The sequence below is a fragment of the Chiloscyllium plagiosum genome, chromosome 8, assembly GCF_004010195.1.
Source record: "Chiloscyllium plagiosum isolate BGI_BamShark_2017 chromosome 8, ASM401019v2, whole genome shotgun sequence".
NCBI classification, from domain to species: Eukaryota; Metazoa; Chordata; class Chondrichthyes; order Orectolobiformes; family Hemiscylliidae; genus Chiloscyllium; species Chiloscyllium plagiosum.
Genome location: NC_057717.1, coordinates 106,939,676 through 106,958,953, shown reverse-complemented (window position 1 = coordinate 106,958,953; position 19,278 = coordinate 106,939,676). Strand labels below are relative to the sequence as shown.

The window sequence follows — 19,278 nt, the reverse complement described above, 5'->3', positions numbered from 1 at the left end:
ACATTATCACCCTCACCTTAACCTCCTTCCACCTTTCGCATTTCCAACGCCCCTCCCCCAAATCCCTCCTCCCTACCTTTTATCTTAGCCTGCTTGGCACACTTTCCTCATTCTTGGAGAAGGGCTTATGCCCGAAATGTCGATTCTCCTGCTCCTTGGATGCTGCCTGACCTGCTGCGCTTTTCCAGCAACACATCTTCAGCTCTGATCTCCAGCATCTGCAGACCTCACTTTCTCCTAAAGTAGAAGGAACTCTGGGCTGCTCAAATCTCCCAGTCTGGAAGTTCACATTGCTAGAGAAAATGTTCAATATCATATCACCGTCTGGGTTACATTTGACGTGGTCTATGTTCTTTGGTAATCTGTTGCTTGAGAAACCCTGCAAGTCTGTCTGTGTTCTGCTACTACAGCTACTAATCAGCTCTCAGACTGTGTCCTTGGCTAATGCCCTCAAATCTCCAACTGTACTGACCTTCATGATTCACTTCTGTTCCAATAATTCTAGACTTACCCAGACATATGTTAATACTCTGCTTCGTCTATCAATCATCACTCTTCCTAATTTTCTGAAGGTCCCAGTCTAATTCCCCACCTCCCTCAGCTACACCCAACAATATTTTCATGGTTTACTGAGGTGACTCTATCTGAGCTGCTGTGTGTGCCATTGGATGTGGCTTAATTCCTTCCAGCTCTGATTTCTCCAACATTTCACCATGTGGATCACATGGCAATGGCTGCACATTCTACCTGTCACTCTGATCTCTGATACCTGTCCAAACACAGACACTGGCTTAAAGCATTCAGCTCCTCAAACTCCATTTCTCATTCAAGATTTGAACATCTCATCCTTCTGACCCTTCTCTAACTCAAACACATGAATTTCTAACTTCCAACATTCAAACCCATCACTAGATCCAAGTATGATAATTTATTTGGGGGGTGTGGGTTTGCAGCGTCTTGAACAACATCAAGCAAGAGGAATAATTCAGAAATACTCAGTGGTCTACAGAGAAATGACAACAGAGGAAGCAATATCATCGACTGCCTGCTGTAGTCTCAACCTTCCAAGGACCACTCAATGGGTGAACGTCACTGCACACAACTCTGTTGGAGCAACTCAGCCAGCCATACTCAACCTCATAGCAGGTAAACATAAACACAGAGATGTACACAGTGCGCAGGGTGAACTGTACCTCAAACAGATATCAAAGGCCTATTTAAATGTGTTGAGAGAACAGTAGTTGTGTACACATCACTGCCTCTTGCACACGTGTATAAGAAATTGTACCTGCTTTTATTCTTTCATGGCATGGGGGTGATTATTACCATTCCAAACCGCCCTTGAACACAGTGGTTTTCCAAGGAAAATTCACAGGGCTGTTAAGAGTCAACTGCACTGCCATGATGGGATTAAAACCCATGTCCCCAGACCATTAGCTAGATCACTAACACCAGTGTATTATCACTACACCATGACAAACATGCACTACATTTCCCTCTACACATGGAGTTTCAGATACCAGTAAAAGTGAATATGACAAACAGTGGTTGCAAGTATATCCACTGGTTCCGTTGCACGCTGCATATAACAGACAATCACAGCAGCACCATGAGACTGAGCCATGCACCTTCATAGGGGCAAGGAATTTAGTGGAGTGGGATGGTGGGGGTGGGAGCAGGGTGTCAGCTAGAATTCCAAAGTGAACTTATTTGTATTGCTTATTTTGATCAGGCTTTCCGCCACCATTCAATATGACAGTTCACAGCAGGAACCGCTCAGTACAGGTGTTTTGGGAGCCACCAGCCAATGCAACTCCTGAAGAGTTTGTGGTGGAATGGTATAAAATGCCGGTAAATTCAGAGTATACACTCAACTGGAAAAAAATACCAGCAGCGAATGTGTGTGTAACCTTAGTGGAAGGTAAGTGTAAGCTGGTGCAGATTTTTAAGCAAGCATAGACTGACAGGATAAAAATGTGAAATGAGTTTATCAGTCTGTGTCATGTCCCAGCAGCCAAGTAACCACAGCATGAAATTGCTACTGATTAATCTCTAATTTAATCCAAGTGTAGGGAGAGTTTTACTCTTTATCTCGTCTTGTGGTGTCTCTGTTCTGGGATTGTTTGATAGGGACAGTTTTGACAGAGCTTTACTGGATGTAGGTTGGCTCACTGAGCTGGAAGATTCATTTTCGGATGTTTCGTCACCATACTACGTAACATCTTCAGTGAGTCTCCAGACAAAGAGTAGAGATAACTATACTTTCAGTTGAAAAGAATGGACAAAGCTTTGCTCTATATCTAACCCCCTGTTAGTACCAGCCTGGAAGTGTTTGATGGTGACAGTGTAGAGGCAGCTTTGCTCTGGATCTAACTCCTGCTGTACCAGTCCTGGGAGTGTTTGATAGGGACAGTGTAGAGGTAGCTTTGATCTGTATCTAACCCCTAGCTGTTTCTGTCTTGGGAGTTTTTAATGGGAAAGTGTAGCGAGAATGTTTACTCTGTATCTAAGATGGAAATGTGTTGCTGGAGAAGCGCAGCAGGTCAGGCAGCATTCTAGGGAACAGGAGAATCGACGTTTCGGGCATTAGCCCTTCTTCAGGAAAGACCGAAACGTCGATTCTCCTGTTCCCTAGAATGCTGCCTGACCTGCTGCGCTTCTCCAGCAACACACTTCCATCTCCGATCTCCAGCATCTGCAGACCTCATTTTCTCTTCTACTCTGTATCTAATCCTATGCTTACAAAACAAGACTGGGACAGAAGCGAGCAAGTGATGGTTCCATTCTCTCAATGGTGTGCATGCTGAACTCAATTCACGTCTGCTTGTGCAGGCTTGTTCCTGAGCACTGATAGCCTGTTTTCTTTTCAGGTCTTCTGTATCCCCTGCTTCTGTACAGGATCTCAGTGTACGCTCGATATCAGGCAGGATTGGGAGGCCCAGTGTCCACTCTGGTTTATGCAGAAGAAGGAGGTACCATTTCCTGTTGCTGTCAGTGAAACCTGTTTACCTGCAAATCTTCCTGAGAGAGATGGTAATATTGAGCTCTGGGACTCTTTTCTCGACACAGTCAACCCACATGAGCTCTACAGCTCTCTGAAGAAATTTGATAGGGTCAACTATTTGGAGATATTTCCACTTCTGGGACCATGAATATAAAACAGTCATAAATAAACCCGGTAGATTACTGAGGATAGGCAAGGGGCAGTGATATATGAGTGAGCAGACTGCAGCCATATCCTCCTACCCTACTTATCCTTCATCCTCCACTGAAAGGCTGAATGAGGGATGACCACTGGAAAGACCGTTACTATTAAGACAACCTGGGTAAAACAATGAGAGAGAAGGGAAGGACATTCTGTTGGGTGAAATCAGGCAATGTGGGATCGGCTTCAAGCAGACCATAGGCACCAGCACTGAGCAGTTAGGCTAAATGGCCTGTGTTATTCACAACTGTGCACTCACGAATCAGCTACTAATATTGGTTCGGCTACAAGGTGTGCAGTTTTCTGTAATCTATTACAGAGACAAGATTAACGTGAAAGGAAACATACATTGTGTATTCACCAGGATGATCATGGGGGACTTCAATATATGAATGGACTGGGTGAATAATGTTGCCGGTGGATTCAAAGAATGGGAATTCATGGAATGCTTACAGAATGTCTTTTTGGAACAGCTTGTGATGGAGCCCACAATTTGGAGCAGGCTATTCTAGACTTAGTGCTATGTAATGAACCAGACTTTATAAAAGATCTTAAAGTAAGGGAACACTTAGGAGGCAGCAATCATAATATGGTAGAGTCAGTCTGCAGTTTGAAAGAGAGAAGGCAAAGTTGGATGTATTGGTGTTACAGTTAAATAAAAGTAATTACAGGGGCATGAGAGAGGAACTGACAAAAATTGACTGGAAGCAGAGACTAGTGGGGAAAACAGGAGAGCAACAATGGCAGGAGTTTCTGGGTGGTGTAATTGAGGATACAGTACAGAGGTTCATCCCAAAGAAAAGAAAGATATCCGGTGAGGGGGGTGGTGTAGATTACACAGACATGGCTGACAAAGGAAGTCAGGAAATGTATCACAGGAAAAGAGAGCACCTATAAAGTGGCCAAGAGCACTGGGAAATCAGAAGATTGGGAAGACTACAAAAACAAACAGAGGATAATAAGGGATAAATAAGGAAGGAGAGGATCAAATATGAAGGTAAGCTAGCCAGTAATATTAGAAATGATAGCAAAAGTTTCTTTAAATACATAAAAACAAACGAGAGGCAGAACGTATAATTGGACCACTCCAAATTAGTGCAGGAAGGCTCGTGATGGGAGATAAGGAAATAGCTGAAGAACTTAATAAGTACTTTGTGTCCAGTCTTCACAGTGGAAGACATGAGTAATATCCCAACAATTAAGGAGAGTCAGGGAGCAGAGTTGAGTAATGATAGCCATTACAAAAGAGAAAGTGCGAGAAAATGGCTGATGAAATTCAACATGAGCAAACGCAAGGTCTTGCGCTTTGGAAAAAAGAATACAGGCATGGACTATTTTATAAACAGTGAGAAAATTCATAAAGCCAAAGTACAAAGGGATTTGGGTGTGATAGTCCAGGATTCTCTAAAGGTTGACTTGCAGGTTGGGTCCGTGGTTAAGAAAGCAAATATAATGTTGTCGTTTATCTCAAGAGGGTTGGAATATAAAAGCAGTGATGGGCTTCTGAGACTTTATAAAGCTCTAGTTAGGTCCCACTTAGAATACTGTGTCCAATTTTGGGCCCCAAACTTCAGGAAGGATATAATGGCACTGGGGCGTGTCCAGTGGAGATTCACATGGAGGATCTTTGGAATGATGAACAGCTGAGGATCCTGGGATTGTATTCATCAGAGTTTAGAAGGTTGAGGGGAGATCGAATAGAAACTTACAAGATAATGCATGGCTTCGAAAGGGTGGACACTGGGAATTTGTTTCCATTAGGCAGGGAGACTAGCACCTGTGGGCACAGTGTTAGAATTAGAGGGGGTCAATTTAGAATGAAAATGAGGAGACATTTCTTCAGCCAGAGAGTGGTGTGCCTGTGGAATTCATTGCCACAGAGCGCAGTGAAGGCTGGGACGTTAAATGTCTTCAAGGCAGCGATTGATAAATTCTTAATCTCGCAAGGAATTAAGGACAATGGGGAGAGTGTGGGTAAGTGGAGTTGAAATGCCCATCAGCTATGATTAAATGGCGGAGTGCACTCGACGGGCTGAATGGCCTTACTTCCCCTCCTATGTCTTATGCTGTTATAGTCTTATGGATAAATTCAGAATTAGGAATCTAGGAAAGAGCTGAATACTGAGGCTGAGAGAAGATGTAATTTACAATGATGAAGGTTATGGTGGAGGAACCCGATAAATAGTAATCAGCTCAGTTCTATCAATGTGACATTTCTCAAATTCCATAAAACAAATTGTTATTATTCAATTCAATGCTTCCAATTTTCAGATGACCTCAGGTTAACTGATGCCTGTTCTCACGAAGATGCAGTACATGAAACATTTCTCAGATGTTATTTTTGCTCCATGTTAGTGTTTCATTTTCATTCTCTCGCAGTTCCTCTTGCTGGGCCTGAAATCTCAATTCTAAATATCTCCCAGACTGGGGTCACTCTGCTATGGAAGGATCTCCCACTGGATCAGCAACAGGGGTTTATAAAATGCCTCACTCTGTACTACGTCAAGAATCCAGGTGGACTTGCAAAACAAAAGAGTAAGAAGAATCAATTTAGCATTTTGTATGTTGTAAATGTCTTATTAGTAGAAGATACAAAATATATCCCAAAAATAGTGGGAAAATGGGCAGCTAAAGCAAGAGATGAACTTAAAACAATCACTATTACAAGCTAAACAAAAGACTTTCCGATTCATTTGGCCCAAGTACCTGCTTCCTACAGACTTAAAGGAGGTGGCTGTAGAGTTATTGGATTCTGGAAAAGTATGAACAGAAGGGAAAACTGTAAATGTAACAGCACTATTCAAGAAAACAGGGATACAGAAAGCAGAAAACCATAGGCTTGTTAGCCTAACTCCATGACAGGAAAATTGACAGAATTCATTATGAAGGAAATATTAGCTGGACATTTAGAAAAACAAAATAATATCAGGCAGTCAACATGATTTTGTGAAAGGGAAATCATGTTTGTCAAATTGATTATAGTTCTTTGAAGATGTAAAAAGCAGGCTGAATTAAAGGGAACCAGTATATGTGGCATATTTGCATTTCTAGAATGCATTCCAAATGGTGTTATATAAAAGGTTACTGAACAAGAGCTCATCGAGATAAAAAGGAATTTCTTCTCTCAGAGGTTTGAGTGTCTTTGGAAAACCTCGACACAGCTGCAGCGGAAAGAGTCCTTGTGCATATTTAAGGCTGAGATAGATAGAATCAGGAGTTACAGGGAAAATGCAAGAAAGTTGGCAAGAGGAATGTCAGATGAGCCATAATCCTATTGAATGGTAAATTCAAGGCTCAAGGGGCTGAATTGCCTATTCCTGTTACTATTTATGGTCTTATTGTATGGGTGACGTATCAGTGTAGATGGAGGATCTACTGATAATCAGGAAATGGAGAGTCAGGAAAAATTGCTCATTCAGATTGTAAGTTTGCTTGCTGAGTTAGAAGGTTAGTTTTCAGACGTTTCATCACCATGCTAGGTAACATAATCAGTGAGCCTCCAGTGAAGCACTGGTGTTATATCCCACTATTTATGTATCTTGGTCTGTTAGGTGGGTGATATTATTTCTGGTTCTTTTCTCAGAGGTTGGTAAGTGGGATCCAAATCGATGTGTTTATTGATAAGTTCCAATTTGAATGCCAGGCCTCTTGGAATTCCTGTGCGTGTTTCTGTTTAGCCTGCCCTAGGATGGATGTGTTGTCCCAGTGAAAGTGGTGTCCTCCTTCAACTATATGTAAGAATATTAGTGATGATGGGTCATATCTTTTAGTGGCTGGTTTGTGTTCATGTATCCTGGTGGCTAGTCTTCTGCCTGCCTGTCCTTGCATGGTATTTTGTAAATGACATTTGTTTTGCTGGTTGTTTCTATAGAATCCTTTAGGTTCATCAGCTCCTGTTTAAGTGTTTTGGTAGGTTTGTGGGCTACCATGATGCCAAGAAGTTGGAGTAGGCAGGTAGTCATTTCAGAGGTGTCTTTCATGTATGGTAATCTGGCTAGAGTTTCTGGGCCCGTTGTGTCTGCTTGTTTGGGTTTGTTGTTTAGGAATCGGCGGACTGTGTTTATCGGCGACCGGTTCTTCTCAAATACACTGTATAGGTATTATTCTTCTGCTGCTCATAGTTCCTGGATGCTGCAGTGTGTTGTGGCCTGTTTAAATAATGTCCTGATGCAGCTCTTTTTTTGGTTATTGAGATGATTGCTTCTGTAGTTGAGTATCTGGTCAGTGTGTGTTGCTTTCCTGTCTGAAGTTCTCCATTAACTGTTCGTTCCACTGTGACAACTAGGAAGGGGAGTCTGTTGTTGTTCTCCTCCTCTTTTGTGAATTTTATGCCTGTCAGGATATTGTTGATGATGTGGTAGGTTTCCTCTAATTTGTTCCATTTTGTGATGACAAAGGTGTCACCCATAGAGCAGACCCAAAGTTTGGGTTGGATGGGGGAGGCTTGAACGAACAGCCCAAACTTTGGGTCCACTACGTGGATGACACCTTTATCATCACAAAAAAAAAGGAACAAATTAAAGGAAACCTACAGCATCATTGACAGTATCTTTACTGGCATAAAATTCACAAAAGAGGAGAACATCAACATACTCCCCTTCCGAGATGTCGCAGTGGAACAAACAGTTAATGGAGACCTTCAGATCTACAGGAAAGCAACGCACACAGACCAGATTCTCAACTACAGAAGTAATTATCCCAACACCCACAAACAGAGCTCCATCAGGACATTAGTAAAACAGGTCACAACACACTGCAGCACCCTGGAACTATGAGCAGCTGAAGAAAAATACCTATACAGCGTATATGAGAAGAACGGGTACTCGATAAACACAGTCCGCCGATTCCTAAACAACAAACAACAAACAACAATGGACCCAGAAACTCCGGTCATAATACTATACATCAAAGACATCTCTGAAATGACTAGCAGGCTACTCCGACCACTTGACATCATAGTAGCCCACAAACCTATCAATGCACTTAAACAGCAGCTGATGAACCTGAAGGACACTATCACAAACAATCAGCAAAACAAATGTTATTTACAAAATACCATGCAGAGACTGGAACAAACAGTACATCGGAGAGACAGGCAGAAGACTAGCCACCAAGATACACGAACACAAACCAGCCATGAAAAGACATGACCCACCATCACTAATATTCTTACATATAGTTGAAGGAGGACACCACTTTGACTGGGACAATACATCCATCCTAGGACAGGCTAAACAGAGACATGCACGGGAATTCCTAGAGGCCTGGCATTCAAATTGGAACTTCATCAATAAACACATCGATTTGGACCCCATTTCCCAACCTCTGAGAAAAAAAACCCAGAAATGATATCACCCTCCTTAACAGACTAAGACACATAAATAGAAAGTGGGACATAACACCAGTGCTTCACCGCAGACTCACTGATGATGTTACCTAGCATGGTGACGAAACGCCTGAAAACAAACCTTCCAGCTCAGTGAGCAAACTTATAATCTGAACCGCAACATGAGCTACAAATCTTCTCAAAAATTACAAGTTGCTCATTTTCAGGTTGGTGCCATAGGATTGAATGGTGGGATCTATGATCCATTTTAATGACTCAGACAAAGAGTTGCCACAATTGTTGATGATATAGAGATAGGTAGGAAAACAAGTCTGAGAGGGATGTAAAGAGTCTACAAAGAAATAAAGTGGATTAAATGAGTGGACAGAAATCTTAACAAATAGAGTATAATGTGAAAATGTGAGGTTTGCGATTTTGGCAGCAAGATCAGAAAAGCAAGATCTTATTGAAGTAAAGACAGAATGCTGAATACAGCAGCACAGAATGATTTTCGGGGTGTCCTTGTCCATCAATCACAAAGGTTAGTAGGTAGGTACAGCAAATAATTGGGACATAGTTGCATGTTGACCTTTATTACAATGGGAATAGAGTATAAAAGTAGGTGCCTTGCTACCAGCATACAGGATATTAGTGAGACCACAGCTAAAGTAGTTTTATCCATTTTATTTTCACATCTTGGTCCTGAATCCAATAGCTTGTGTAATTCATGTGACTTTCAACAGTTGAGTACTGATATCCCTCTGCCACAGGCTTTGCAAAGTCTGTCCTGAGCAGTCACTGATTGCTTGCAATATCTCAAGCTAGGTTTTTAGGATTTTGAATTCTCTTTGACTATCACAGCTGTGGCAGAGAAATTAATCTATTTCACAGCCAGGGTCACAACCCTCAGCTCTACTTTCCTGACACTGCCAGTGAATACCCGACGGCCTGGAACTCACTGAAGTGGGTCACCCCACACTGAACTGCAACTTTCTTTCAGCCTTCAGCTCCAAAACATTTTACTGTGTTAAGAACAAGCTAATAACAATGTGCAGAGAGCATTGCTGAAGAACATGGCCATGCTGGTATCTCCTTCCTCAATAAGACTTCAGGATCTAGAATCATAAAAAAATCATCAAGAAAGAGGATAAGTTAGAGGTTATTATACAGAGATAAGTACAAAAGAAAGAGAAAATAGACTGCAGTAACAGACAGAGAGAGAAAAAAATGGCAGAAAGGAAAAAAAAATTAAAATCTGACACTATTAAAACCTCCTTCAACAATCCACAGCCTGAAGAAATGCATTATTGTTTTGCTTCTCATTTACTGGACTAGAATTGATTGGCAGTTATTAACAACTGTCATTAAACTGTTTCAGCTACTTATTAGAGTTGTATTTCAATGGTGGATTAAATTGACAATTCATGTAAAACATTTATGATACAAGGAGATTGAGTGAGAAGCCGTTTGTGTCAGTCTAATAGAGGGAACATGTGTAACCTCTGTGTAACCCCACTCAGTGCTGTGTAATGTCTGGTGTTTACCATGTCCCACACTCAGTGCTGTGTTATCTCTGGTGCTCAGCATGTCCTTCCCATTTATAGGTACAATATGTCTGGTGCTCACCATGAAACCCCACTCCATGGGTGTGTTATCTCCGTGCTTACAATGAAACCCCTGTGAATGGGTGAGATGTGTCGTAGTAAGGCTTGCATTTGGCCTGGAATCACAGGTTAGCTACAAACGCATGGCTCCTGATTGAGATCCATTGATTCTGCAGGACTGTAAATGTGTGTGTGTGTGTGTGAATCTTGGATATTGGCCCCATTGTTGAATAAGCCTCAACATTCACTTAGCTGGACGTATACTTGAAGAGTTCCTGCATGGATGAAATATGAATGGTTACATGCTTCTCTATGTTGGCTCTATGAGGGAAAAAGATGTACATCTCAAAACTTTGTTCTTCCTCACAGCTCGCAATTTAAGCTATACATTAGACAGATATACATTGTCACACTTGGAGCCCGACAGTACTTACACAATCTGGATGACAGCGTCCACTATTGCAGGAGAGGGACGTAGAGGGCCATACCTTCACTTCAAAACACAAGGTAATGTTGGTGAACGGGGTAAGGGAGTGGTTTGGGAAGGAAATAGTGATGGTACTTCCAGATTTTTGAAATGAAAACAGTCCAGGATCTCCAGCAACCCAATGAGAAACAATGATATCCTTGTAATGTGGAAAGAGCCATGACTCAGTATTTTCCCAAGGTCAAAGTCAAGATCTTTACAAAAAAAAAACCAAACAACTGTGGATGTTGAAAATCAGAAACAAAAACAGATACAATGGGAAAACCTCAGCAGGTCTAGAAGCATCTGTGAAGGGAAAGCAGAGTTAACATTTCAGATCCAGTGACTCTTCTTCAGTATTAATTCTGCTTTCTCTCCGCAGATGCTGCAGACATCCTGAGTTTTCCCAGCTGTTTCTGTTTTTATTTTAAACTCAAGCTCAATCACAATGAGAAAATGCATTTTCAGCTAAGAGGAATTGATATAAATCATGGCAAATAAATATTAAAGAATTCATACACCACCTTATCACAACCCAGAATGGTTTTCAACAGACCCTCAGTACTGACTCTCCCATAGTACAACACTCCCTTAGTACTGACCCTCCAACAGTGCAGCACTCCCTCAGCACTGACCTTCCAACAGTGCAGCACTCCCTCAGTATTGACCCTCCAACAGTATGGGACTCCCTCAGCACTCACCCTCCAACAGTGCAGCACACCCTCAGTACTGACCCTCTGACAGTGCAGCACGCCCTGAGTACTGATCCTCCAACAGTGTGGTACTCCCTCAACACCGACTTGGCAGTGCAGCCCACTCCGAGTACTGACCCTCTGACAGTGCAGCACGCCCTAAGTACTGATCCTCCAACAGTGCGGTACTCTCTCAGCACTGACTGGCAGTGCAGCACGCCCCGAGGACTGACCCTCTGGCAGTGCAGCACGCCCCGAGGACTGACCCTCTGACAGTGCAGCATACACTCAGTACTGACCTCCTAACAGTGCTGCACACCCTCAGTGTTGCACTGCTGTTGTCTGAAGTCAAGTCCTGGAGTCATGGTTGACACCGTAACCTTCTGAATCAGAAGAGAGCTGCCTGATGAGAAAATGTAGTGAAAGCAGCTACTGGTAGTTTGTGTATTGGGCAGTCCAGTCAGTGAAAAAGCAGGCCTGCCTGTTGGCCGTGTGTGTAAGTTCTGATCCTGTTTTCTGCTTTGTTCAGGTTCACAGGTTGTGACCTGGATGCTTGTGGCACTGTTCTCTACATTTGTGGTGACTGCAGTTATTTCCTTCAGTTTCTGTAGATTCTATAAACAAAGGTGAGTCAGTCCCCAAAGATTAACTGAACCTTGGCATGATGGAGAAAATGGCTATGAGTTTTTAGATACACAGGTGGAGGTGGGTACTGCAGATGCTGGAGATTAGAGTCAAGATTAGAGTTGTGCTGGAAAAGCACAGCAGGTCAGGCATCATCCAGGGAGCAGGAAAATCATCGTTTCGGAGGGCTTTTGCCCGAAACGTCGATTTTCCTGCTTTTTCGATACACAGTCAGTTGTTTGTATTTGTGAAAATTCGCATAGTTTTGCTCACATAACTGCATTGATACTCGTGAAATTATGTCTTCCCTTCTGCATGCTTATATGTATGAAGGTGTATGAACCTGTCTGACCACAAACAATATTGTTTAACTTCAATAAAATGGCATTTCCTCTCACTTCGTCCCTTCCTCTCAGGGTGATATCTAGAACAGGGAAAGGAAAGAAAGCAGTGGATTCAAGTCTTCACTAGAGACAGGGTGAGTGAGTGAGCTTTATGTTAAGCTCCAGTTTCAAGATAGGGGTTAGGTTCTGCCAGCTGTTATGAAGTGTGTGTACTGTACCTTTAAGAGACAGCGAATGCTGTCTTGCACTGAGAGTTTCCAAGCACTTGTCATATGACTAGCTAGCAGTCTCACGGTGCACTGGAAAATTGAAAATATGTAACATTTGGCTATGAAATGTATACCTGAGTTTTGGTTGCTGTTTTGACAACAATTTGAATTTAGCCAGTTTAAATTATGCCCCAGTCGAGTTTGATTTTAATGTTTTTGCCAACCTCAAACCTATAAGGCAATCCGATGCTTGGGGTATAAAGAAGCAGGCATTTTGAAAGTTAGACAGAGTAACTTCCAGCAAAACACCCTCTATCAAAGGTATCTTTTTTCATATGAAACATCTTCACAGTAAAAAGAAAGATGACCCAGGGAGATCTTCAGCCAGAAGAAGACAGACACCGATGACGAAAGCCACTGTGTGGTTTGAAATTAAGCTGATGCAATTTTAATAAGATTTTACTGGAACATTATATTCCTATAAAGTGGGAGGCAGATAATAAGCAGTTAAGAGAAAGGGAGGCTTAGAGTTGTAAATAGTTGCTGTTTAGTGTTCACTTTTAGGAGTTAAAGAATAAACTGATATTATATTCTTTGAATAGTGGAATTTGGGAGTTCTCTGTCACTCATACTTTAACAGATTATGAGGCGAGGTGAGCTTTTCTGAGTGTTTGGTTTAATTAGCAAGAGGGTTCACTGCTGTCTTGTAGTACAGCAATCTCCATCAACATCTTGCTAATTTGCAGATGATATTGCACAGGTACTGCACTGAGTTTCTGAGGAGACATTGTAGAGAAGGTTTAAATTTGCCAGGTTAGCTCATCAGTTTCATAATCTTAAGTAAATGATCTCTGGCCCAGTAAAATGTGGTGTACTACATCACCAAAAATGACAATATATTTTCCAACCACCCATGTCACTGACTGTGTGAAACTTTTAAGGAGTTGGGCTAAGGAGTGGCAGATGGAGTTTAATTCAGATAAATGCGAGGTGCTGCATTTTGGGAAGGCAAATCAGAGCAGGACTTATACACTAAATGGTAAGGTCCTGGGGAGTGTTGCTGAACAAAGAGACCTTGGAGTGCAGGTTCATAGCTCCTTGAAAGTGGAGTCACAGGTAGATAGGATAGTGAAGATGGCGCTTGGTATGCTTTCCTTTATTTGTCAGAGTATTGAGTACAGGAGTTGGGAGGTCATGTTGCGGCTGTACAGGATAGTGGTTAGGCTACTGTTGGAATATTGCATGCAATTCTGGTCTCCTTCCTATTGGGATGATGTTGTGAAACTTGAAAGGTTTCAGAAAAGATTTACAAAGATATTGCCAGGGATGGAGGATTTGAGCTATAGGGAGATGTTGATAGGGAGAGGCTGTTTTCCCTGGAGCGTCGAAGGCTAAGGGGTGATCTTATAGAAGTTTATAAAATCATGAAGGGCATGGATAAGGTAAATAAACAAGGTCTTTTGCCTAGGATGGGGGAGTCCAGAACTAGAGGGCATAGGTTTAGGGTGAGAGGGGAAAGATATAAAAGAGAACTAAGGGGCAACTTTTTCACACAGAGAGTGGTATGTGTGTGGAATGGGCTGCCAGAGGAAGTGGTGGAGGCTGGTACAATTGCAACACTTAAAAGGCATCTGGATGGGTATAATGAATAGGAAGGGTTTGGAGGGATATGGGCCGAGTCCTGGCAGGTGGGACTAGATTGGGTTGGGATATCTGGTCAGCATGGACGGGTTGGACCGAAGGGTCTGTTTCCGTGCTGCACATCTCTATGCTGTACATGTAGTTCAATGCAGCTAAATGTGAGGTGATACACTTTGGGAAGAATAACAGGAAGGCAGAGTACTGGGTCGATGTAAAGATTCTTGGTAGGATGGATGTGCAGAGGGATCTTGGAATCCAAGTACATAGATCCCTGAAGGTTTCCACCCAGGTGGATAGTGCTGTTAAGAAGGCATACGGTGTGTTAGGATTCATTGGTAGAGGGATTGAGTTCCGGAACCGCAATATAATGTTGCAACTATACAAAACGCTGGTGCGGCCACACTTTGAATATTGTGTACAGTTCTGGTCCCCATATTTCAGGAAGGATGTGGAAGCATTGGAAAAGGTGCAGAGGAGATTTACCAAGATGTTGCCTGGACTGGAGGGAAGGTCTTATAAGAAAGGCTGAGAGACTTGAGCCTGTTCTCATTGGCAAGAAGAGGGCGAAGAGGGGATTTGATAGAGGCATACAAGATGATCAGAAGATTAGATAGGGTAGACAGTTAGAGTCTTTTTTCCTAGGATGATGACATCAACATGTATGAGAGGGCATAACTACAATTTGAGGGGTGATAGATTTAAGACAGATGTCAGAGGCAGGTTCTTTATACAGACAGTGCTAAGGGCATGGAATGCCCTATCTGCTAATGTAGTCAACTCAGCCACATTAGGGAGATTTAAACAATCCTTAGAAAAGCACATGGATGATTTTGGGATAGTGTAGGGGGATGAGCCGAGAATAGTTCACAGGTCGGTGCAACATCGATGGCCAAAGGGGCTGCTCTGTGCTGTATTGTTCTATGTTCTTTACGACTTTGCGATTTGCTATATTAAATGATGCTCAGTAGATTGTATACAAGAGGAGATTTTAAACACATTCTCTTCAGCCAGAATGGTGAGAATGTGGGAATAATTACCACAGGGAGTCACCAAAGTGAATAGGTGAGCTAGGGAAAGGCATGCAGGATAAAAGAGGAGAGAACATTCTGATTGGGCGAGAGGAGATCATGTGAAGCATAAACACTGGCAGGGACTGGCTGGGCTGAATGGTCTATTTCAATGCTGCATATTCCTGATAATTCTAAGTGGTCCATTTCCCTATCAGAAGAAGTTAGAACAAGGGAGTGCATAATTTTAATATTTGAACTGGATCCTTCAAGGAAACATCAGGAAGCATTTCTTCATACAAGAGGGAGTGGAAATCTGTAAAAGACTGTAAAGGCTGTGGGTCAAATAAACATTTTAAGACTGACATCAGTAGAATGTAGAGATTCAAAAATACAAAGGATTATGGAACCAAGGCAGATAAATGATGGAACAGACTCAAGGTTCTGAATATCTCTTCCTTCTGCATGCCTTTCAGAATACAAAGCTGCAGCTCATTCTACTTACCTCAGTGGTGTTGCCAAAAAGTTCCGGATCCAAGGAACAGCAATGTTGGGCACGAGCAGGTAAGGATGTTCATGCCTTTAATCAAACTTTTTCTAACAGTGTAAGAAGTAAAGACAATGAAAAGCCCAGAACTGAACACAATGCATCACATTCTCTGTATCTTTACTACCTCTCCTTGACAACAGATCATCAGGTCTGGCAACCTGTCTGCCTTTACACTTATTACTTATTAAATACTTGTCCCTCATGATAAGAGACTGTTACGATATCTTCCCCACCCCATTAGCATATTACTTACATTTAGGATGTGAAGACCAATGCAAACTATTGGTTTAAATTATCTCTATTTTTTGTTATGGATTTCCCAGTTGCATCCTCCAAGGGTCCCACACTTATTTAGCTATTCGCTTTCTTTTTATTTGCCCGTAGATGCACTTGCTGTTTGCTTTCACAGTTCTGGCCGATTTATTTTCGTAATCAATTTGTCCTTCTTTATTTGCTTCATACTCATCGCTGCTGGTTCCTAAAACTTTCTAAGCCTCTGACATACCACGAGGTTTCACCACTTTTTACACCTAATTTTGATTGGATACTCTCCTGACCACCTTTGTTAAATAAGAAGAGCTCATCATTTCCATCGAGTCCTTCTTTTTGACTGGAATAAGCTTTCCAACAAAAGAGAATCTAATCATTACATCTTGACACTCAATGGCATTACCATCATTGGCATTACCCTGGAATCAATGTTCTGGAAGTTTTCATTGTTCAGAAACTGAACTGTACTAGCTATCAGCGATCTCTCTAATCTTCTGGCTGCATGGACCACCAGAGTCCATGTGCGGCAATGATTTCTGGATGCCATGATCAGCATACTGATTGACATGCACAGAACTTACACACACGCACGCACATCCACCTCCTCCCTCCCCCCCCCCCCATTACTAGATGCATAGCAAGCCATATTAAAACTGTGGCTACAAGAGTATGTCAGAGTCGAGGACCCTTACACTGCCTCACCTTATGTTTCCACAAAGCCTGTCCACCATCGATAAAAACACAAACCAGGAGAGTGATGGATGAATGCAGCTCCAACAACACTCAAGATGCCTGACATCATCCCAGACAAAGCAGCAAACTTGATTGGCACCACATCCACAAACATTCACTCCCTCACGACCAATGCACAGTGTGTACTATTTACAAATGCACTCCAGAAATTCACCAAGGCTCCTTCAGCAGCTTCTTCTAAACCCACAATCTCTAACAATCTAAATGACAAGGGCAGCAGATACATGGGGAACCCCACCACCTGAAAGTTCATCACTAAGCCTCTCATCATCCTGACTTGGAAACATCTGACCAGTCTGACACTGACACTGGGTCAAGATCCTGGAGCTTCCCAACAGCAATTTTGATGCATCTGCACCAAATGGTGCAGTGGTTAGCACTGCTGCCTCACAGCGCCAGAGACCTGGGTTCAATTCCCGCCTCAGGCGTCTGACTGTGTGGAGTTTGCATTCTCCCAGTGTCTGCGTGGGTTTCCTCCGGGTGCGTGGGTTTCCTCCCACAATCCAAAAATGTGCAGGTTAGGTGAATTGGCCATGCTAAATTGCCCGTAGTGATAGGTGAAGGGGTAAATGTAGGAGAATGGGTCTGGATGGGTTACACTTCGGCGGGTCGGTGTGGACTTGTTGGGCCGAAGGGCCTGTTTCCACACTGTAAGTAATCTAATCTAAAAATGACAGTTGTATCCTAACACACCATTCCATTTACCCCAAGCCTGTTGATCTACACTGACTTCCAGTCAGGCAATGCAGTGATTTTAAAATTCTCATCCACATGTGCAAATTCTGCCATGGCCATCCTTCTCCCAGTGCCCATTACCTCCTGCAGCTTTATAACCCTCCCCACATCTCAGCACTTTTTAAATTTCTCTTGCAGATTTCTGATTCTAATTAGTCCACAACTGGTGAGCGCATTTCAGTCCTGAGCTCCAGAGTTTTATCCACAATCCTCTCCAACTCTCCTTTACTACCCTTATAAAATATTTCTTAAATCCGATCTGTTGAATTAAGTTTTTGGTTAGCTGCACTAATATGGCCTTTTGTGGCTCACTCTCAGATTATCTCTTGATAACGCTCCAGCATTGACATTTAAAGTGCTATAGAAATATAAGTTTTTGATGTTCTTGTTGTAGATCAATCCAGCTGTATACCTGATGTGATGAGTAATTGAACTTCGATTGGAGAATCAAGTGTATCAACTGCTGTTAGTCAATCAGGCCTGATTTTCGCTTGTTTGACACTATGTAGAACCAACTTAGACTGCAAACAGAACATGGCGTAATGTTTGGTTCTATGGGAGAATGGGTAACGTGTAGTGTGACATGTACACTTACAGCCTGTGTTTCAGTGGGAGCCTCCACCTTCAGGAGATGAATATAGAGCACTTTCAAGAAAACACACGCTTGATAATAGGGAAGCACAAACTGAGAAAGCATCAACTATTATTTCTGATATTGTGACGCCAAAACACTTTTGATTCTAAGGATTTGAAATCTACAACATATTTACTATCCTTATAGAATCTTTCCTACACCCCTGTACCCTCATGCTACAGCCCCACCCTGGACTCTCAACTTGGATTCCCAAGACTAAACCCCATCCCTGAACCCCACACTGAAACTTAAACAGCTTCAAAATGCAGTTTTGCGAAATATATGGAATAAGTTATATTTTTTGACATAGAAGAGAAACTAACATTGACTTGAAGTACTGATCATTATTGATTATCTATTCGCAGTATGATTACCCTCCGAGCTATCGTGAGGTACCAGTGGAGCCAGTAATTGATGAGTTGGAAGAGATTGAAACTGACTTACAGATTGAAACTGACATCAAGGTTGAAGTTCCATTCACAACAAACAACAATTCCACTCTGGCAGAAGACATCAGACCCAGCAGCTCAGAAGATACTTACTGGATGAGTTGTCATTCTGCACCTCCAGAGGCCTCCACTTGTTTGGAAAAGAAACTTGTGGAAGAGCCAGAAACCAGCACAACATTAATGGTGAAACCCCTCACCTCAATTGGTTACGAGAAACACTTCTTGCCATCAGAAGCAGATGTGCTTAATAATGAATGGCAGTTAGCAGACAGGAAGGTGTGGATGGGAACTGAGGACGATCATTAAACTTCAGCAGGATAAAGTGAGGACTGCAGATGCTGGATATCTGTCAAAATGTATGCTGCTGGAAAAGCACAGCCGGTCAGATAAATGGGATGGGGCTGGGGCTGGGAGGAGGTAGCTAGGTTTGTGATAGTTAGATGAAGGTGAAGGGATAATGATAATAGGTTGGAGTGGAGGGTGGAGCAGATAGGTTGGAAGGAAAATGGACAGGTAGGACTGTTCAAGAGGGCGGTGCAAGTTGGAGGGTTGGATCTGGGATGAGGTGGGGGAGGGGAGATGAGGAAGCTGTCCCACCTGTCTATCTTCCTTCCCACTTGTCTATCTTCCTTCCCACTTATCTGCTCCACCCCGAACTCCGACCTATGACCATCACCCTCTCACCTTCTTCTATCTATCGCATTCCTAGCTACCTTCCCCCGAGGCCCCACCCCCTCCCATTTATCTCTCAGCCCCTGTGCTCAGCTTA

General features: G+C 42.6%; 1 protein-coding gene across 1 annotated transcript in view; it reads left to right on the top strand.

Annotated features, from left to right (window-relative positions):
- The window catches only part of LOC122552393 (interleukin-12 receptor subunit beta-2-like), a 36,969-nt gene extending 18,154 nt beyond the window's left edge, over nucleotides 1-18,815 (top strand). Inside the window, exons 7-14 of the mRNA XM_043695142.1 lie at nucleotides 954-1,146; nucleotides 1,733-1,921; nucleotides 2,871-2,972; nucleotides 5,585-5,740; nucleotides 10,505-10,642; nucleotides 11,823-11,919; nucleotides 15,595-15,682; nucleotides 18,426-18,815. Coding sequence (XP_043551077.1) covers nucleotides 954-1,146; nucleotides 1,733-1,921; nucleotides 2,871-2,972; nucleotides 5,585-5,740; nucleotides 10,505-10,642; nucleotides 11,823-11,919; nucleotides 15,595-15,682; nucleotides 18,426-18,815 — 1,353 coding nt within the window. The remainder of the gene's footprint in view (nucleotides 1-953; nucleotides 1,147-1,732; nucleotides 1,922-2,870; nucleotides 2,973-5,584; nucleotides 5,741-10,504; nucleotides 10,643-11,822; nucleotides 11,920-15,594; nucleotides 15,683-18,425) is intronic.
- Nucleotides 18,816-19,278: the final 463 nt, after the last annotated feature.